This window comes from Gymnoscopelus braueri, assembly GCF_963280865.1.
Source record: "Gymnoscopelus braueri genome assembly, chromosome: 13".
Lineage (NCBI taxonomy): Eukaryota > Metazoa > Chordata > Actinopteri > Myctophiformes > Myctophidae > Gymnoscopelus > Gymnoscopelus braueri.
Window position 1 is genome coordinate 2,790,805 of NC_137615.1, and position 23,048 is coordinate 2,813,852.

At 41.2% G+C, this 23,048-nt stretch overlaps 1 protein-coding gene and 1 pseudogene across 2 annotated transcripts in view; one reads left to right on the forward strand and one right to left on the reverse strand.

The window, feature by feature from the left end:
* Positions 1-23,048, forward strand: part of LOC308097960 (parvalbumin beta-like) — a 212,342-nt pseudogene that overhangs the window by 77,469 nt on the left and 111,825 nt on the right. The gene's annotated exons all lie outside the window — the stretch shown is intronic.
* LOC308099342 (scavenger receptor cysteine-rich domain-containing protein DMBT1-like) overlaps positions 1-23,048 on the reverse strand; it is a gene marked incomplete at both ends in the record, with an annotated part of 64,846 nt that overhangs the window by 27,697 nt on the left and 14,101 nt on the right. Inside the window, 6 exons of the mRNA XM_080448086.1 lie at positions 349-547; positions 2,329-2,447; positions 10,177-10,375; positions 10,599-10,717; positions 14,946-15,066; positions 15,549-15,609. Of these exons, the coding sequence (XP_080304212.1) occupies positions 349-547; positions 2,329-2,447; positions 10,177-10,375; positions 10,599-10,717; positions 14,946-15,066; positions 15,549-15,609 (818 nt within the window). The remainder of the gene's footprint in view (positions 1-348; positions 548-2,328; positions 2,448-10,176; positions 10,376-10,598; positions 10,718-14,945; positions 15,067-15,548; positions 15,610-23,048) is intronic.

A 23,048-nucleotide genomic window follows, 5' to 3' on the forward strand; every position in this document is an offset into this window, starting at 1 on the left:
AAGCTCTGTTGGAACCTCTGTTCTCACAGGACTATGATCGCCTGAATGGGTTGGAACTGGAAAGATGGAAAACACAGGTAAATAGCCTTTAATTTTGTATCTGTCAGTGTGAACACAGCATTAGAAGCGGAACCCTACCCCCCCCCCCCCATTTGTTTTCAAATCTATTCAACTCTTCAACCCTATGAACTCAGCACATGACACAAACTGTCCACAGCCGTCCTCTGAGACACAGAGTGAGTAGACAGAAATAAATGGTGCCATCTTATAACGAGCATTGTTGAGGACCACTTAGATACGGTTCAAAACTGGCACAGTGGTCATTTAAATGAATGTCCGTATCCTTACCCGGCTCACACTTGACCCCTACGTCCTCGTGGTGCCCACAGTTATGGTGTTCTAACGGAGCCACTGAACACTGTGACAGTGAAGACTCGCCTCCGTTGCACTGGACGTTGTCCAGCCAGATGGGACCGCTGGAGGAGCCGTAGTGAGCATTTCCGAATGCAGAGACAGCTGCGCCACAGCCCGCCTCCCTGCACACCACCTGGGCATAGAGGTGGAACCATTATGGTGATGATGACCCGATTGTAGTGAAATAAATATCAATTTACATTGTGGAGAGTCTGGCTATGTGAGACTACAACTCACTTAACCCCTATAACTAATAGCTTCTGAGCAGCCTTCTGCTGAGTGAAGCTGAAACTAAACTCTTTGTGGGAGATAATTCCCCCCCGACTACATTGACTCATTGACTTCCAATGTCGTGTTTTGACCTATGTCAATCCAACGGTTGTGTGTTTTCAATTTTTACGCTAGATGGCGCTCTTCGCTAACCTATGAGTCACCATTTGACTCCCAGTGAAGCAGGAGATCACGTGATCGCAAAAAAAACAGCCACATTCACTCCCATTATTTGGAACTAGAAAAAGTGCTCCTCAGAGCACAGGTCTCCGCCAGGCCAGGTAGGTTAGTGTGGTCCAGCAATGTTCGGAATACGCCAATCAGGCTGGAATGTGAAAAAGCAGGCAGATCGGGCGGATCCGTCTTGATCACTTGACCAAAGAGATCATTTGTACTGATTTGCGTGATGTTTGGACAACATTTGAGTAATATTTAAAAAATTATAATAATCGGCCTCTGGCGCTATAATAGGGCAATGTTGAAAGGGTGGCATTTGTTCCTCAACATAGTGTGAATGTGCGTGCAAAGTTTCACCGCAATCGGACGCTGCGTTCATGATTTGCAACATTTTGTTCAAAACGGGCCACTCCTGCAAACTTTAGATGTCAATCTTAGCCAATGAGGATGGAATATGAAAGATCTAACAGATCCGTCTTGATCACATGACTATAGAGATCATGTGTACCGATTTGCGTGAAATTTGGATAACATCTGAAGGAGTAATATCCAAAAATGTGTTTTATATAAGTTGGCCTCCTGGTGGCGCTATAAAAGGCAGATGTGAAAAATGCAGGGCAAAGGGTTTTCCTTAGCCTCTAAGGAGTGCGCATACAAAGTTGTGCACAGATCGGTGCAGTTATAGGTAAAAACGAATCGGCCTGTTATAGCGCCACCATGAGGCTGATTTGAAAATGTTCAAGTGGCATTTCTTCCTCTGCCTAGTGAGAATGTGCAAAATGTCACGGAAATTGCAAGCTGTGTTCATAATTTGAGGCATTTTGTTCAAAACGGAGCACTCCTGCAAACCTTTTTCAAACCCGTTTTGTTTAATGACTTTAGAGATACTTTGTACCAATTCGTGTGATGTTTGGAAAAAATCTATAGGAGTACTGTAAAAAAATGTGTTTTGCAAAAAGCGGCCTCCTGGTGGCGCTATAACAGGCCCATGTGAAAAATTTGGGGCAGAGGTTCTGAATTGGCATCCATCCAGGGAGTGTGTGTGCACAGTTTCACTGCGATCAAGCCAACGGAGCCAGAGATTAGTTGGTCACAGACGGACGGACAGACGGACAGACGGACGGACGGACGGACAGGGTGCAAAACATACTCTCTCGCCATGCCTTACGGCCTGGCAGAGACAAAAATGCATTTTTCTCTGCTTTCTGTTGCTTTTCGGGGAAAACAACCTACATTCAACTGACAATAACTATGGAACAGATTATTGCGACGGTACGCTTTCCCCCCTAATATTCTACGAGACTCGGCCAAGTCTTTTAAAGCGATCGGTGGATGGATCCTCGTGAAGAATAATATTCTATGATTTTTTAAAAGGTCAGTGAAAACACTCGGAATCCCTAGCAAGGTCGGCTATAGACGATGTTTTAATCTGCCGGTTAATGAGTTAATTAATAGTCCCATCCCTACCTGGACCTCGTCCATCCCCCAGAGGTCATCACACACTGACCCCCACTGACCCTGGTGGTACACCTCCACCCTGCCGGAGCACCCATCTGTACCGTTCACCAAGCGGATCATTTGGTGACCTGGAATATACATGAAATACAATGTAGTCATTTATCAGATGCTCTTTATCCAGAGTGACTTACAGTAAACAAGGTAAACACAATACATAAAATACAGAGAGACAGTGTAGTGTCTCAGTAAACTATAGGATCATAGAATACAGAGACAGTGTAGTGTCTCAGTAAACTATAGGATCATAGAATACAGAGAGACAGTGTAGTGTCTCAGTAAACTATAGGATCATAGAATACAGAGAGACAGTGTAGTGTCTCAGTAAACTATAGCATCATAGAATACAGAGACAGTGTAGGGTCTCAGTAAACTATAGGATCATAGAATACAGAGAGACAGTGTAGTGTCTCAGTAAACTATAGGATCATAGAATACAGAGAGACAGTGTAGTGTCTCAGTAAACTATAGGATCATAGAATACAGAGACAGTGTAGTGTCTCAGTAAACTATAGGATCATAGAATACAGAGAGACAGTGTAGTGTCTAAGTAAACTATAGGATCATAGAATACAGAGACAGTGTAGTGTCTCAGTAAACTATAGGATCATAGAATACAGAGACAGTGTAGTGTCTCAGTAAACTATAGGATCATAGAATACAGAGAGACAGTGTAGTGTCTCAGTAAACTATAGGATCATAGAATACAGAGACAGTGTAGTGTCTCAGTAAACTATATGATCATAGAATACAGAGACAGTGTATTGTCTCAGTAAACTATAGGATCATAGAATACAGAGAGACAGTGTAGTGTCTCAGTAAACTATAGGATCATAGAATACAGAGACAGTGTAGTGTCTCAGTAAACTATAGGATCATAGAATACAGAGACAGTGTAGTGTCTCAGTAAACTATAGGATCATAGAATACAGAGACAGTGTAGTGTCTCAGTAAACTCTAGGATCATAGAATACAGAGAGACAGTGTAGTGTCTCAGTAAACTATAGGATCATAGAATACAGAGAGACAGTGTAGTGTCTCAGTAAACTATAGGATCATAGAATACAGAGAGACAGTGTAGTGTCTCAGTAAACTATAGGATCATAGAATACAGAGACAGTGTAGTGTCTCAGTAAACTATAGGATCATAGAATACAGAGACAGTGTAGTGTCTCAGTAAACTATAGGATCATAGAATACAGAGACAGTGTAGTGTCTCAGTAAACTCTAGGATCATAGAATACAGAGACAGTGTAGTGTCTCAGTAAACTATTGATCATAGAATACAGAGACAGTGTAGTGTCTCAGTAAACTATAGGATCATAGAATACAGAGACAGTGTAGTGTCTCAGTAAACTATAGGATCATAGAATACAGAGAGACAGTATAGGATCACAGGTAAACCATCAGTCTAAATGTAACAGAGTGATTCACAACCTCCGCCTGATGGCCTGAAAGTCTAATATCTCCCCGAGCGATAGGGAATTCCCTTTGACTTAGTGGTCAAGATGTTCCACGCAGGAGACCCGGGTCCCGGGCGTTACATAAACAATATTCTATACTAATCTGTACATTGAAACTATAGGATACCAGGTATACAATGAACCTGATCTTTCTAAATAACATTCTATCCAATAACCAAAACATGAGAACAAATTACCCCAGTTCTGGACATGTCACCAGACTGTCCTCAGGCGGAGCTGTGGAGAGTCTGGCTACGTGTAGCCTCGGAAACCCATGCCTTTTTTTTTTGTTTCAAAAGAAAAAAAGCCTGGGGCAACCTTGCAGGAACGGTGGTCTAAACCTTGTTATCTCCTAACCAATCAGAGTTCAGAGGGGCGTCGCTCTAAATTTGGTGATGTCAGCGTGTTCCTTGCACAGGCCGGGGGGGGGGGGGACATAGATTGGTGAAGCAATAGGAAGCGGCGCTGGTACAGAGCGCAAGGCTTTGGATCCGCCCTTTAAGACCTTGGATAGGGCTGGCTCCTCCAGTCTACGCTACGTGAGACTACAACTCACTTAACCCCTAACTACCCCCCCCCCCACCCTACTCATGATAAGCTTCTGAGCAGCCTTCTGCTGATAGTAGAGGACCTGGCTAAGATATGTATGCACTTCATTTAGGAGAGAATATCTCAACTGTTCTTGGCTAATATGACCCCAGGGAACAACTTAGGAACTTTGAATAATTCTCTATCCGGGACGAAATACCCGAAAATGACCACGCCCTTTTAAAAATGACCATAACCGGTGCATTACTTCCAACATGGCTCTATCTGCTAAACCGTTGGAGCTACAGATTTACTGAGGTGTCCAGAATACTTATGTTTAGGGAAACATAGAAAAGTGAAATATTTCTAATTTGAAATGTTATGACAGAACAGCTAAAAAACAGTTTTGTCTATAACTTTTGAACCAGATGAGCTATAAATGCAAACTTGGTGTCTAAATCATGTTTTTTGACAATTAGAAACATGTAGGAATGCTTATCTTTATGACTGGGTGTGGCTGGACCTCTATTTTACATATTTCAAATAAATATTAGTTTTGAGAATTTGTTTTACTTACCTTAACTCTTACCCTGCCAGAGTTTTTTCAGAACAGTCTGTAGCTGCCAGGGTTTTGACCGATTTTGGTACCTTTTCGCATAGCCACAAAATATTTTTCTCAAGTATGATTGATCCCCAGAAAATTTCTAATCACAGATGAGATTCAGGTGTGGTTTCACAAATGTCAACGAGGTCAATTTGACCTTGTTGTCATGTGTTGTTTGATGTTTGAAAATAGCTCAAAACCAGTAGTTTCAAACCAAAAAACATTGTGAATTGTTTGTCCGTTTCAATTTTAACATTGAAGTGGATGGAGCAGCAAATCTTTGGAAATTGTTATCTCCTTATTCGTTTGGAATATCGAAAAGGTGTCAATACTAAATAATTAGAGAATCTTTTTAGAATTTTTTTTTTTTCATGACGTTTTTAAACGTCTTTGGCAGGCAACAGCTAATTTCTCAAAGACGTTTATAAACGTCTTTGGCAGTTATAGAGTTAATCATTGTCATTTTTGGAAAACTTGGTGTCTACTTTTTGCTTTTTGAACATTAGAAACACATTGGAATGCTCATATTTATGATTGAATCCATCTAGATCACTCTGACTTGCTTATTACAAATATGGCCACTATACCAAACATGTTATGTAACATAAAGTTTCATGCAGATTGAGTGTACAGTAGTTGTAGGAATGAGATCAAATTAAGATCAAACTGGAGAAAACAATGTAATTTTATTGAAACAATATAATATGACTACTGTATATAACCCAAAGTATACAGCAACAGCCAGTACACTATGCACATCAATGCTCAGCATGCATTGAACACTATCATAATAGTCAAAGGTGTATGGAATTTGAACAATATGTTTAAATTAGAATCAGTAAAGTTAATTGCTAAACAACAAATGGTTGCTAGGAATTTGTGTTGGTGTTACTACAACAACAGAACAATCTGCAATAACTGATACATACAGTACTGCACCACACACACACACACGCACACGCACACACACACACACACACACACACACACACACACACACACACACACACACACACACACACACACACACACACACACAAACACACTCAGCATGTAAAAACTGCTTCAGACCAGCTTCTCTTCTTCCTCCATTACTAAGACGTGTGAACCTTACTGGATCTTGCAGGTGCCAGTAAAGTTGTTGCTGTTGTAACACCAAGACCATAATGTGATATAAACATATTGTAAACAATTCTACACACCTTTGACTAGTATGATATCATACTAGTCCAGGGGTGGGCAAGATTTATTTCCAGGGGTTCATACTGACTTCGATAAAGTGAGTGAAGTGCCACACATTGTACAATTGATTTGAAACGTGAAACACATGGTGCTGAATTATGTTAAAACTGCATGCATTTGGTAGACAGTAGCCTACCTTACTACAATAAGGTACTTGTCTTCACAACAATAATGTTCTGTTTTTTGTTTTTTTATAGCTGTACTGTATCACTCTGGTGTACTCTGGCCTTACAATAAAAAGATTACTTGCATAAAACAATCCACGTCAATGCCGTATCAACTTTTAAATGAGCCTATAAATGTAGACAGTATCTTATCTTGTCTGATATGCACCTGTCCCTAGGTCACTGATCAAACCAACCCGATCTCCAGAGATTACCGTAACATTGCACGGAACGAGTGCACTTCATTCCGTGGATAGCCGCCTCGGAACTCCCGAATTGCGTGCATATGGTACGGCGCTGCCTTTGTGACAAAACCATTTCGGAGGCGCGCAGTCACAGGCGAATTGTCACCCCGTGAAGGACCACCGAGGGAGCTAAGGCGACCGAGTTGCCGTCCTGAACGGTGTGACATTCGCCTGTGCCTACTCAGCGCCGTTTGAGTTATGTACCGATAGGCACAGAATCGTAAATTTTATTGTGCGGACTGCTCTGCTTCCGGGTTTTTCCGTGTTGCGACTGGTTACGCCCACCGTGGGACTCGCCGTACATATGCACGCAATTTGGGAGTTCCGAGGCGACTATCCACGGAATGAAGTGCACTCGTTCCGTGCAATGTTACGGTATTCTCTGGAGATCAGGCTGGATCAAACACATTGCATTATGTTATAAATATGGACTCAAGGTTGACTGTTTCACTGTTACATTATAAACATAACACATTTGAGTACATACAGATGGAATGCTGATGGATGGGGGGGGGGCATTTAATTTTTCTTTGAGGACTTGGCGGGCCGGATTAAGATGGTCAGTATATAGTAATACTATGTAGTATTATATTTTATGCTGAGCATTGTTGCACATACTGTACTAGCTGTAGCTGTATATCATTAGGAATGAGTTCTACTCTTAAATCATTCTATTGTTTCAATAAAATATTTGTGATATTCAAATTAGTGTCCTCTAGATAGATTAAATCATAAAGATAAGCATTCAAACATGTTTCTAATTGTCAAAAAAACATGATTTAGACACCAAGTTTGCATTCGTAGCTCATGTGGTTCAAACGTTATAGCCATAGACTTTGGCAGGTGGCGGCCATATTGGATTTGGCCACTATGATGGCCCTGAAGGTCGCTGGCTCGGGCACCCTTGCTAAATCATTAGAGCATGCCCTGGGTTACATCTGGGACAAATGTAGTGCTTTTAGGGTTAGGGTTAGCACAAAAATATCCCTATGCCCCTGGACTGTAATCCAGACTGTAAGCCCTGGCTGTTCTGTCATAAAATATCAAATTAGAAATGTTACACTTTACTATGTTTCCCTAAACATAAGTATTCTGAACATTTTGAGCAACTCAGTAAATCTGTAGCTCCAACGGTTTACCATGTTGGAAATAGTGCACCGGTTATGGTCATTTTAAAAAGGGCGTGGTCATTTTCGGGTATTTCGTCCCGGATAGAGAATTAGTCAAAGTTCCTAAGTTGTTCCCTGGGGTCATATTAGCCAAGAACAGTTGAGATATTCTCTCCTAAATTAAGTGCATACATATCTTAGCCAGGTCCTAGACTATGAGTGAAGCTGAAACTAAACTCTTTGTGGGAGAGAATTCCCCCCCCTCCCTGTGAGTTCTAACTTTCTTTCTTTCTCTTTTTTCCCCCCCAACATACTTGCAGTATAGGGTTAGCCTGGTAAACCTTCCCTCCGGAAATTTCATTTCCATTTTATTTCAGGAGTGAGTCTGGCATGAAGGCTTGTATGGGCGTTTCTAGCGCATTACCAAAAAAACTAGCCTATCAGCGTCGTCGCTCATCGTTCTGTGATTGACAGCGAAAGTTGGCCAATCAGGTGGCGAGTTCGAGTGAGCCCGAATGGGACCGAGTGCAGCCGACAAAAATGGAATGCCATTGTTACTTTCGGTTTTAAAACGCTCTCAAACTTATTTTTTGAGGCACGGAATTTACTTTTAAGATATCGTTTGGATAGAATTTAGTTGTTTAACTTCATATATGTGGTCAATTAATCATGACAGAGCCTATTTAAAAATAAAAATTTAGAGAACCGGCAGGGGCGGGCAGTGACACGCATGTATCCGAATAAGGCAACCTATTTTGGGCATGGCCGTCTCAAAAGTCCCGTTGCGTCACATTAGTCTGGAGGTGGTAAAAATGAACTGCTGATTGGCTGAAGGGGAACAACGATCATTGGCTGAAGGGGTTGTCAGTCAACGGTATTACTCCCGCCCAACTCCAGCCCACAGCCAATATTGCAGAATGGGCGATCATGCCAGACTGGAGAAATGGAAATGAGATTTCCGGAGGGAGGGTTTACCAGGCTAGTATAGGGTGACCAGATCGCTGAATGGTCAGGGTGTGTACCACATCATAGACTCTAATGCCAGGTCAGAGAAGTCCCTGGTTCAATTCCCAGGCCAGACCATTTGCTTTGCATGTCACTCCCTTACTCTTTCTGCCACCTTTCCTGTCTCTCTGAGTCGACACTGACCTGTGGAAATACATCTTTTAGTTGTGGGTGGGAGGTCTCAGCAGTCTAGTTTGGAGATGTTTGTTTTAGTATCTGAGGTTATTTGCAGGTTTTGATATTTGGGTTGTTTTCAGGTTGTGGTGGTTTTAAATAAGGGGAGGAGCTGGGTTCTACGGGACCAGTCGCTTCCCCACCACTTGTTCTTTTTGGATCTCTCTTCGTATTCTCCTCTTTCTTATCTTTTGTAACTGGAACTGGAAATAAGCCACTTATAGTGTGAGTTGGACATTATTGTTTTTACTCCACTGCGCCCTCTACAGATCTGGTCAATATAAATGACCATTGACCAGATCTGTAGAGGGCGCAGTGGAGTAAATAAAGTGATTTCCATCTGGCGGACGTATTTTATTTTCTGCCCAAAAAGTGTATTCTACAGAGTAGGTGGGGTGCTGAGAGGCCTCCCACCCTGGAGAATAGACTTTCAACAACACAAAACAGCCTTTGTTTCGGTGAGAAGCGAAGTGGTTTTGTTTATTTTGACTACACTTGGAGCCCTCGCAGGACAGTGGTATTCTTTGTCTATAAGCAGAGCCGAGCGCCTGGCAGAGCGTTAGAGAGAACTCACTAACGCTCTGGATCATGGGGCTGAGTTGGAGGCAAAATGGAGGCAAAGACGAGAAGACAGGTTCTTCTGAAAGAATGTGAATGAAAACAGTCTTCCTCACTCACTGTTTGGTGTTGGACTGTCTGTTGTTGTTGTTGTTGTTGATGTTGTTGATGTTGTTGTTGATGTTGTTGATGTTGCTGCTGCTGTTGTTGTTGCTGTTGTTGGTTCTCTCCAGCTCTCCAGCACTCCCCAGTCATAGTCACGCCCTCCTATACAGGACACAAAGACAGAAAACACAGGTAAATACACTATATCAACATCATTTGCTTAATTTCTTTTCTGGGGGGGAGGGGGTGGAGGGTTGAATGTCTCTCTCTTGCCCTTAAACTTCAAAATCAGCACATTTTTGTCAAAGTTGGAGTCCACCTTACCCTGATTCATCACCCCTGCATCCTCACTGTGGTCACATAGCATATAGACCAGCAAGTACAGTATATGTACCAATAGACGGGTCAATATATGAAGAAAAAAATCTATTAACCCCAAATAAATTGATATAAAAGGGTTTTCAATGGATTCTGTTAATATTTGGCATGCTAAATAACATACTAAAATCTAGGAAGAATTACCTCCTGGAAAGGCGTCATTTTCAAGATGGCGTCCAAGATCGCTGGTGAAGTGGTCATTTAGATGAATGTCCGTATCCTTACCCGGCTCACACATGACCCCTACGTCCTCGTGGTGCCCACAGTTATGGTGTTCTAACGGAGCCACTGAACACTGTGACAGTGAAGACTCGCCTCCGTTGCACTGGACGTTGTCCAGCCAGATGGGACCGCTGGAGGAGCCGTAGTGAGCATGTCCGAATGCAGAGACGGCTGCGCCACAGCCCGCCTCCCTGCACACCACCTGGGCATAGAGGTGGAACCATTATGGTGATGATGACACGATTATAGTGAGAGAAATATCAATTTACATTGACTTCCAATGTCGTGTTTTGACGTATCGTGAAGAATAATATTCTATGATTTTTCAAAAGGTTTGTGAAAACGTTCGGAATCGCTAGCAAGGTCGGCTATAGACAATGTTTTAATCTGGCGGTTAATGAGTTAATTAATAGTTCCATCCCTACCTGGGCCTCGTCCATCCCCCAGAGGTCATCACACACTGACCCCCACTGACCCTGGTGGTACACCTCCACCCTGCCGGAGCACCCATCTGTACCGTTCACCAAGCGGATCATCTGGTAAGCTGGAAGATACATGAAATACAATGTAAGCATTTAGCAGACACTCTTAATCCAGAGTGATTTACAATAAACAAGGTAAACACAATACATAGAATACAGAGAGACAGTGTAGTGTCTCAGTAAACTATAGGATCATAGAATACAGAGACAGTGTAGTGTCTCAGTAAACTATAGGATCATAGAATACAGAGAGACAGTGTAGTGTCTCAGTAAACTATAGGATCATAGAATACAGAGACAGTGTAGTGTCTCAGTAAACTATAGGATCATAGAATACAGAGACAGTGTAGTGTCTCAGTAAACTATAGGATCATAGAATACAGAGAGACAGTGTAGTGTCTCAGTAAACTATAGGATCATAGAATACAGAGAGACAGTGTAGTGTCTCAGTAAACTATAGGATCATAGAATACAGAGAGACAGTGTAATGTCTCAGTAAACTATAGGATCATAGAATACAGAGACAGTGTAGTGTCTCAGTAAACTATAGGATCATAGAATACAGAGAGACAGTGTAGTGTCTCAGTAAACTATAGGATCATAGAATACAGAGACAGTGTGTCTCAGTAAACTATAGGATCATAGAATACAGAGAGACAGTGTAGTATCTCAGTAAACTATAGGATCATAGAATACAGAGACAGTGTAGTGTCTCAGTAAACTATAGGATCATAGAATACAGAGACAGTGTAGTGTCTCAGTAAACTATAGGATCATAGAATACAGAGACAGTGTAGTGTCTCAGTAAACTATAGGATCATAGAATACAGAGACAGTTTGGTGTCTCAGTAAACTATAGGATCATAGAATACAGAGAGACAGTGTAGTGTCTCAGTAAACTATAGGATCATAGAATACAGAGAGAGAGTGTAGTGTCTCAGTAAACTATAGGATCATAGAATACAGAGAGACAGTGTAGTGTCTCAGTAAACTATAGGATCATAGAATACAGAGACAGTGTAGTGTCTCAGTAAACTATAGGATCATAGAATACAGAGAGACAGTGTAGTGTCTCAGTAAACTGGGATCACAGGTAAACCATCAGTCTAAACAATATACTATAATAATCTGTACATTGAGGATACCAGGTATACAGTGAACCTGTGATTTCTCAAAATAACATTCTATCTAATTAACATTTTAACATTTTGGTCAAACAAGCCCAAGTAACAAAAACATGAGAACAAATTACCATGTTATGTCTACATGCCTGGTCGTCATATCTAGGTGCCAGAGCTTGACAGACAGACAGACAGACAGACAGACAGACAGACAGACAGACAGATGAATTGATTGGTTGATGTTTAGATGGTTGTAGCTTCAGGGACTATAGAAGTCGCCTGGTAATCAGAAGGTCACATGGTTCACCTCCCCGCCCGCCTAGTAATACGTACCGAAGTGTCGCTGAGCAACTCACTTAGTCTCGCATAGCCAGACTCTCCACAGCTCCCCCTAGTGTCCGCCTGAGGAGAGTCTGGTGACATTCTACAGCATTGGTTCTCAAAGTGGGGTCCGGGGACCCCCAGGGGTACTTGAGGGGCTTCCAGGGGGTACCCAGCAAAATGTGTTAAAATAGCATCACAATAATTATGACCTTTGGCTATTCAAAAATAGCAGATCTACAAGCTCATAGCGCGGCACCGAGTGCCGCGATATGAGCTTGTAGATCTGCTATTTTTGAAAAATCTTGAAAATCTGTGCAAACCAATATATATATATATTTGCTTTGCATGTCACTCCCTTACTCTTTCTGCCACCTCTCCTGTCTCTCTGAGTCGACACTGACATGTGGAAATAACTCTTTTAGTTGTGGGTGGGAGGTCTCAGTCGCTTCCCCTCTACTTGTTCTTTTTGGATCTCCTTCTCTTTTTATTCTTCTCTTTCTTATCTTGTGTAACTGGAACTGTAAATGAGCCACTTATAGTGTGAGTTGGAAATCGTTTTATTTACTCCACTGCGCCCTCTACAGATCTGGTCAATATAAATGACCATAGACCAGATCTGTAGGGGGCGCAGTGGAATAAATAAAATAATGTCAATCTGGAGGACATATTTAATTTTCTGCCCAAAAAGTGTATTCTACAGAGAAGGTGAGGTGCTGAGAATTTTATACCAAATTATAAAACAGCAAAAGGAAAACTACCTGACACATTGGAAAGAAGCAACACAAAAGCAGAGTAAACTAGAATGCTATCTGGCCCTAAACAGAGAATACGCAGTGGCAGAATACCTGAACACCGTGACCGACCCAAAACAAAGAAAAATCTTAACTAGGTACAGACTCAGTGAGCACAGTCTTGCGATCGAGAAAGGTCGTCACAGGCAGACCTGTATCCCGAGAGAAGACAGACTATGCACCCACTGCACACAAAATGAAGTGGAAACCGAGCTACACTTCCTAACCGTCTGTCCATTGTACCAAGACATCAGATACACATACTTCCCACAGATTACAACCACACACGGAGATTTTGAAAACATGACCAATGACAAAAAACTCCCATATCTGCTGGGCGAAGTACAACAATGTGCAAACACAGCAGCAAGATTCATGAGTTGCTGTGATAGGAGAAGGATATCAAACGGAACACAACCACCCTAAAGACTAATCATTCATTGTGTATATTCCTGCACTATACCTGCACCCAGTGATCTTGGTACATAGAAATTGATCTATTGAAGATTCTTACTTTCAAATGTACATATTTTTTGTTTTGATTGTCTTGCTGTATTGTTGTATTGTGCTTTCTGCTTTGGCAATGTAAACATATGTTTTCTCATGCCAATAAAGCCCTTTGAATTGAATTGAATTGAAATTGAGAGGCTTCCCACTCTGGAGAATAGACTTTCAACAACGCAAAACAGCCTTTGTTTGGGTGAGAAGTAGTTTTGTTTATTTTCACTACAGTAGGAGCCCTCGCAGGGCAGTGGAATTCTGTGTCTATGAGCAGAGCCCAGCGCCTGGCAGAGCGTTAGAGAGAACTCACTAAGACTCTGGATCAGGGCTGGTGCAACTTTGATGATGTCAGTCACGTGGTTCTCAAACGTTTTCAAGGACCCCCAAATTGACACTTATTAGCCCGCGGACCCCCATTTGAAAAGATATGCCACAGACCCCCCATAAGAGATGATTTTTACAGCTCTAGCAGTGAATTCACAACCATTTTAATTGAAGGACCCCCAGGTTTGGCATGCATAAGGCTACGGACCCCTATTTTATGGCATTTCTATCCCTGGGACCTCAATTTATATATTGTAAAATCAATGTTCAGTTAACTCTGAGAGTGTACAAACGGGTCCATTTGGTTCCATTACACTCTCAGAGTTACAGACCTGTAAGGGTCCATTTGGTTCCATTTGTACACTCTCAGAGTTACAGACCTGTAAGGGTCCATTTGGTTCCATTTGTACACTCTCAGAGTTACAGACCCATAAGGGTCCATTTGGTTCCATTTGTACACTCTCAGTTACAGACCCATAAGGGTCCATTTGGTTCCTAACTATCCAGTATCCATCATTTAGCTGGGGACCCCCTGGAACTCCCTCAAGGACCCCTGGGGGTCCCCGGACCCCACTTTGAGAACCAATGATGTAGAGGGCCACTATATTTCCACACTCACTCCAGAGGGACACATTGCATACTGTCGGGCAGACAATCTCCATATTTTAACTTTTTTTCGTAAATTAATCCTGTACTTCACCATTCTACAGTATGTCACACAAAAGTAGCAAAAATAGCCGATCTACAAGCTCAAAACGCGTCGCAGCGCGGCGCGTTTTGAGCTTGTAGATCGGCTATTTTTGCTACTTTTTGGAATCCTGCCTTTTTTTTTTGCTATTTTTTAATTGGAATTCTGAAAAGTAACATTTTTATTTAATTTCAAGTGCATTTAGTTATAATTATGTTAACTTTATGAACTTAAATACAAATACATTGGTCATAAAAAAGACAATAGAATTGTAATACTAGTCATTAAGCTACTAATATAGACTGAAGTCATTAAAGCGGGTCATGTTAGGAATCATAACAGCTGAAATCAATAATATATCAGTATTCTGATATTAACCTGCGGGCCGCATTAAGTGAAGTTGGGGGCCGCATGTGGCCCCCCGGGCCACCAGTTGCCCATGTATGCTCTGGATCATGGGGCTGAGTTGGAGGCAAAATGGAGACAGAGACGAGAAGACGGGTTCTTCTGAAAGAATGTGAATGAAAACAGTCTTCTTCACTCACTGCTTGGTGTTGGACTGTCTGTTGTTGTTGTTGTTGTAGCTGTTGCTGCTTGTGGTGGTGATGGTGTTGTTGCTGCTCTCCAGCTCCCCAGCTCTCCCCAGTCATAGTCACGTCCTCCTATACAGGACACAAAGACAGAAAACACAGGTAAATACACTATATCAACATCATTTGCTTTCTTTTTCAAATTTAGCATTTGTCACAGTTGGAGTCGGGACCGTAGCTATGTTCCCCAGGTTCTATGTTCCCCAGGTTCTATGTTCCCCAGGTTCTATGTTCCCCAGGTTCTATGTTCCCCGCTTTCCTAGGAGAGCGGGGGATATAGGACCTAACCTAAACCTAACCCTAACCATAACCTTAGTGGGGGAACATAGGTCCGGGGAACATAGGTATGACCCCGTTGGAGTCCATCTTACCCTGATTCATCACCCCTGTATCCTCGATGTGGTCACATAGCATATAGACCAGCAAGTACAGTATATGTACCATCTATTAATCTAATCTATTAACCCCAAATACATTTATATAAAAGGTTTTTCAATGGATTCTGCTAATATTGGGCATGCTAAATAACATACTACAAATCTAGGAATAATTACCTCCTGGAAAGGTGTCATTTTCAAGATGGCGTCCAAGATCGCTGCCAGGAGCTTATAATGGCTATATCTCAATTGCAAAAATGTGTACACAATATACTTCACGTGATTCTGGTTCCTCTAGACATGCTTAAGAACATACAAAAAATCAAGGAAAATATGCCTTCCGGAAAGGTGCCATTTTCAAGATGGCGTCCAAGATGGCTGCCGGGAGCTTAAAGTGGCTATATCTCAATTGGAAATAAATATACAAAATATTTTTCAATTGATTCTGGTACCTCTAGGTATGCTTATGAACATACTCAAAATCTAAGAGATATATACCTTCCGGAAAGTCATATTTCAGATGTTTCATATTGGCTTCCAAAGTTTACAGGAGTGGACCAAAATGCCTCAGATCATGAACCTGAAACATTGTCCTGAAATAATGAGGAGGAGCACGTTTTTCAATTATATATATTTTTGTCTTTATCTTTCTTTCTATCTCTTAATATATATTTACGTTTAGGATGTTGCACATTTATTTTGCAGAACAAGATTATTATTTTTTAGAATTCTCCCACTTGTGACAGTTTGATGTATGGATTGATTGATTTATGGATGGATGGATAAGTTGTACATATCACATACTGTACATACAGTACAGACATAACGTACCTGCAGGAGGTAATGGAAATGGACCCCCCTCCACAGGGGAGCTCCAGCCACTGCAGAGACAGAACACGGTCCAGACAGCAAGGCCAGCAGCAGCCATCTTCTTCTCTGTATGGAACACACACCACCAGTGGTGGAAAAAGTACTCAAGTATCAATACTGCAATGTAGATATACTCTGTTACAAGTAAAAGTCCAGAATTAAACATTTACTTGAGTAAAAGTACCAAAGTATTGGCATCAAAATGTACTTTAAGTACCAAAAGTAAAAGTACTCATTGTGCAGACTGTCCCATTTCAAGTTTTCAAATGTATAAAATATTTCGAAAATAGATGTAGACGCTCGACAAAGCCAGATGCACCACGGTGGATTCGAAACCACAACCTCAGCGGCAGTGGGCAAGCGATTTACCCCTGCGCCCCCCCCCCCCCCCGAGTGCCCACTAACTGTGTTTTGATTGGATGCTGGAGCGATATGGGGAATCTTGACCATCGGGTCAAAGTCCGTGTCAGATCCTGTGTCTCAGTGAGACATGACCTCAATAGAAGAGCAGACACGATACAACCGCCCCAATTGTAGGCCTATAGTTTATACTGTATTAACATGCTCTACCATGTTATAGTTTATACTGTATTAACATGCTCTACCATGTTATAGTTTATACTGTATTAACATGCTCTACCATGTTATAGTTTATACTGTATTAACATGCTCTACCATGTTATAGTTTATACTGTATTAACATGCTCTACCATGTTATAGTTTATACTGTATTAACATGCTCTACCATGTTAGACCAAATTACATTTTATTCATAAAAAAAATAAACAGTTACATAGCGCTGCTTTGATATTAAACATAACATTAAACATATTACATTAAACATTAAACATAGTAAACACAATGCCATGCGACGCATTGTGAGCTTGTAGATCTGCTATTTGGAGTTTTTAAATTTGTTTTTATTCATTTTATACATTTGAAAACTTGTGAAATGGGACATTCTGCATAATGAGCACTTTCTACTTTTGGTCCTTTAAGTGCATTATTTATGTATTTATTTATTTATCAGGGAGTGCACATTAATCAACATGTCAGTTTTCACAACCACATAAATGAGCCAGAGTTAGCCAAGGCTACTTTTCATCTGTAGTCCCTGAGCAGGCTGTTATAAGTGGTGATATATCCATACAACAGACATCAGTACAAGACAAGACAAGTAGACATACAGTTACAGCAAAATATGAGAAAAGACACCAGTGACAAATGGAGCTGATAATTACCCATGATTACACATTTGATTAGCTTTAAGACATCTCTTAAGGTTGAACTTGAAGGTTAGATAGTAGGTGGCGCTGTAACAGACAGATTCACATTTTGGCCTATAAATCTTGAACTGTATAGGCCAAAACGTGAATCTGCCTGTTACAGCGCCACCATGAGGCTGATTTAAAAAATGTAGGGTGGCATTTCTTCCTTGGCCTAGTGGGGATGTGCGTACAAAGTTTCACGGAAATCGGAGGCTGTGTTCATGACTATTTACCAATGGATCGAATGCCCCCGCCCCCCAGTTAAAAATCACTAACATCACTATAACGATAGAAAGCAATACATGATTTTTTTGATTTTTTAACACTCATCTTTTAATTATCATCATTACAAACTAATACAATAACTCTTGTTGTAAAAAAAACAAAATTGTCCTTTAAGTAAGAAATGTGAGTTATTTTTCCACCGCTGTCTAATATAAATATTATAATATGTGACAGGTGTACCTACCTTCTTTATGCTCACAGATGGGTTTGGGTCAAGGTTGGCCGGAGACGGAGAGTTTTATAGCACACACACACACACACACACACACACACACACACACACACACACACACACACACACACACACACACACACGCACATACACAGACAGAGGCGTACTAACATGATATTCATGTGAACAGGGTCTTGGACCGTCCTCAGAGACCAGTCAATAACAGTAACACTCATATCTCATTTATTTAATCTTTTTATGCTGACGTTCCTTTGTTGTATTTTAGGCATCTTGTCCTCATCGTCACCGTCTGGCCCAAACCTTGTATGTCCATCAGAAACAACCTGTTATTATGCATTATTAATATAATAACCTGTGTTCTAATGGATCAGTGTTGATTTTGGGAGCACATTTTGATGTAGTTTTAGTCATAGCCTTTTGAATAAAATTCTATTTAGTTTTAGTCATATTTTAGTCATCTGAAATGTTTTAGTTTTTGTCTAGTTTCAGTCGACTAAATATCATAAGATTATAGTTGACTAAATCTACAGTTGATTTAGTCGACTAAAATGTATGTTCATCAGCACATCAGCGGTGCCTTGATGGCGTTGTAATGGCTGATTTTACACTCGGTTGCATGCTGAAAACAGCCGATCTACAAGCCCACAACGCGACGCGTTGTGGGCTTGTAGATCGGCTATTTTCAGAGCACAACACCCGAGTGCAACCAAACAGTTCTACTGGATCTCTTCTCCACTCGTCCCTCCCTGACATTTTAGTCTAGTTTTTATCTGTTGACGAAATTGTCAAAATATTTAGTCTTAGTTTTAGTCATTATAGCTTAATTTATATTTAGTTTTTATTTAGTTTTGGTCAGTGTAAAAAGGTAGTCGACCAACATTTTTCGTCATAGTTTTAGTCGACGAAATCAACACTGCAATGGATCCAGTTATGTATTATTAATATAATAACCTGTGTTCCAATGGATCCAGTTATTATGTATTATTAATATAATAACCTGTGTTCCAATGGATCCAGTTATTATGTATTATTAATATAATAACCTGTGTTCCAATGGATCCAGTTATTATGTATTATTAATATAATAACCTGTGTTCCAATGGATCCAGTGTAGCTATTATTTATGAACACTTTTCATTGGTTCAATGTTTATAAAACATACACATGTACAGTATGCTCTTATTCTCTATCTTGTAACTGCAATAATGAGCAAAATGCACAATTAATAATTTCACCCATGTTACGTGTGATGTGACAAATATTGACTGAGACAGACACACTGGACCACTTTGACTTGTCCAAAATGTTTTTCAAAAATAGCAGATCCATAAGCTCACAACGTGTCACAATGCGACGTGTCGTGAACTTACAGATCTGCTGTTTTTGCTACTTCTGTGTGACACTGTAGCAGGGTGTTAATTTACAAAACGAATATGGAGATACAAGGTTTCTACCCGACGACAACAACACTATTCTTCTAGTTAAATGGAGCTCCTTTTCTCTGTGTCTTCTATGAACTGAGAGACTGACACAAAGGCTGAAAGGTCAGCCATGTTCTTGTAAGACGTCGAGCAAAAGGAAGAGCTTTGAAGGTTTGAAACCGACACCGTCTTCTTCCTGAAGTGCCTTTGACTTGAACCATCTTTGTGTATTTGCTCCTCTGTATTTACCCCTGTAAATAACTAGTTTTTTTGTGTCCACGTATTTATTGAAAGCTTTTTCTAGTGGAAGAGACGTTGCACTAGGGTTTTACGTGGCAAAATAAGGGAGTCCACACAAAGATGCAAACATTTTAACTTATATTTATTTGACTATAACTAAAGAAACTATAGTCCATACCCATGGGGGGATATGCGCACATGATCTGGCAACCCGGGAGGCAGTTCGTCCCATAGCTTGCGGGGCCATCCCACTAACCATGGCGACATTCTTTTACACAAAAAACGCTAACAAACAGCTGAGATTTGGTGAAATCGAAAAACGGGCTTTGCTGTTCCGTGCACATGGTAAGGGTCAATGTCTGTGTGCAAATTCAGATCAATTGCTCCAGCCACTGAGGAGAACCGGGCAGAACAAATCTTGGCCTCACCACCACTACACCACCACTACACCACCACTACAGAGCTTTGTAGAATTATAGTAGGACTAGACCATACCCGTGGGGGGATATGCGCACATGATCTGGCAACCCGGGAGCCAGCGAACACAAAAACGCTAATAAACAGCTGAGATTTAGTGATATCGAAAAACGGGTTTCGCAGTTCCATGCACATGGTAATGGTCAATGTCTGTGTGCAATTTGAGATCAATAGCTCCAGCCACTGAGGAGAACCGGGCAGAACAATTTTTGGGCTCAGATGTTTGGTCTCAGAGGTTTGTGGAATTATAGGAGGATAGTAGGATAGTAGGATAGTAGGATAAAGCAATAAACCAAAGGAATGGAATGAGGTGTGAATAAGTCAGTTGCAGTGTGTGAATGTGGGGAGTGTGTGGTGTGAGTGTTGAATAAAAAGTGCAAAACTAAACTTTTGGGGCGGCAGTGGCTCAGGGGTAGAGTGGCCGGTAGAGCGGACGGATTCCCTGTTCGATCCCGGGCTCCCCCAGAAGAGTTAGTGTTGAAGTGTCCTTGAGCAAGACGCTGAACCCCTAATTGCTCCCGATGAGCAGGTTGGTGCCTTGCATGGTTTCATCCGCCATCCTGTATGAATGTGTGTGTGAATGTGTGTATGAATGTGTGTGTGTGAATGGGTGAATGTAATGCACAATCTATGTAAAGCGCTTTGGATAAAAGCGCATTTTAAACGAAAGGGCTAAACCTACTCAAGACAGGCTCTGGAGAGGATATAGAGAGACTGAGAGGTTTCAAGGAGAGGACGTTATACACTCCCCCAAATCCATAACCCCAGGTGTAGCAAGTTAGGCCGACGGCTTGCTTCACTCTGGCAAATCACTAACCTCGCGTCACCAGTCTTTCCACCGCGCGGAGGAAAGCCTGGTCTGCGTTACTAAAGACCCGTGTGATCCGGTCTAGGCCACGCCTACTGAAAAAAAATAAATCTCTTTCAGGATTGTGCCGATCCGGTTTTGCGGTGCCGCTTTATTTTGGTTCCCCAATCCCTATTTAAATGGAATAGAATTTCCCTGTGGGATAATACAGACGCTAAATAGTCTCCGGAAAGTACACTCACATTTATATTAAAAAAATAATTAATGAATAGCATCTTTTCAGTGCATATATTGTCCTCATATACTCTGTCAGTGGTCATTAATGTACTAATGTAATCTGTAGTTTGCCTGCTAAAGAGAATAGAGTACACAACACAACACAGTTCTTTTTTCTCAGCTCCTTGTTTATTGCTGCTTCAATGTTTTGATTTTTTTGGTGTTCTAATAATCTGTCCTATTTGTTTAATTTGTCCTTTTTAATGTCCCATATCTTTCATCTCGATATACTACCCACAATATACTATAATATACTCCATCAGTATGTCAAAATCGCTAGCATCGGAGATCTAGAGTTTAAGTGATCGCATGGTATATACGTCACGGACGCATCCCTTGAGGTTTTCAATACCCAGAAAACTGGCGAAAGTGGCCGTTTTCATCATTATCTCTGGAACAGAAGGTCCAATCTGCTCAGTTCAAAGCTTGTTGGATGCGTGACTGTGAGGACATTAAGCACGCAATGACACATTTTCGGGTTTTTTTTAGGGGAGGCGAGATCTTAGTTGGGCAGGCGACCGCCTCTCCTGCCTCTACAGTGGGTACGCCACTGGTCGGCGCTCGGCACTCATAAAGACAGTGATGTCACTGAAATGCCCGTCTGCTGTCTACCCTCTGCTGTGTTAACATTATGGGTAACTCGTTAAAGTGGCAAATTAAATGTGAAACACATCAACTATTAAGAAAACAAGAAGATATGTTGACAAAGACACTCCATACATTTGGAAACATATTTTTATTTAAATCAATATCGTCTTCAGTTAATGCAGGATAATTTTAAAAGTAGGCTAATTCTCATATCCTCTCATAGGGAATGCATTGGCAGCTGCAGTTCATCGTTCTAACGGACCTCGAGTAGCGGCGCTGTCTCAAAAGTGGGCGTGAAATTTGTAGTCCCCGTGTGTCTCTATACAGGCTCTTCAATGAGAGACGCGTCACGGTCTGGGCACAGGGAGAGTGTCTCCGGCTTCAGACAGCAGGCATACATTTAACTTTGAAAAGTTCATATGTGTGACTTAAGTAAATATTAGTTTACTCTGTCGCTACCAGTGAGTCATTTTTAGGCTATCCATTTCTCACTCAAGAGTGTAAATGCAACCATTTCCTAAACCCTGTGTGTGTGCCTAATTCAGTTTTTGTCATAAAGATTTGACATATCAGATCTCATGGTTACCATTCCTAGTTACATCATATTCCCATTCACGTTCCCAGTTAAAGCCTATATATTATATTTTTTATGAACCCTGAGGTGAGGTGTGTGAGGTGTGAGTGGGATTGAAAAACAAACCCTGTCTATTCTCTTAAAGCTGCAGTCCGTGACCTTCATGTCCTACCTTGGATTCTATAGAGCAGGGGGTCTTCAACGTTTTCAGCCCAAGGACCCCCTAGCTGAGAGAGCTGGGACGCAGGGACCCCCTCTATATTGTATACAATTGTGTTTTAGATTCAACTTTTTAAATGTTTACGTTTACTGTTCTTTTTTTCCCTCTACACCTATACCTCTTCGCCAAAAATAGCAGATCTACAAGCTCACAACGCCTCGCTGCGAGGCGTTGTGAGCTTGTAGATCTGCTATTTTTGGCTAAAGTTCTCCTCAGAAAAGGGATGCTAGGGTTCAAGTGGTTCATGTAAAAAAAAAACACAAAGATTTGGCGGACCCCCTGTAGTAACTCTGAGGACCCCCTAGGGGTCCCGGACCCTACTTCTCAGCGGCAAATATTGTACTTTTACTCCACTACAATTATTTGAAAACTTTAGTAACTAGTTACTTTGCAAATATAAAGTATTACATTATAATATTTGTGAGCTTGTAGATCTGCTATTTTTTACCAGGGATTC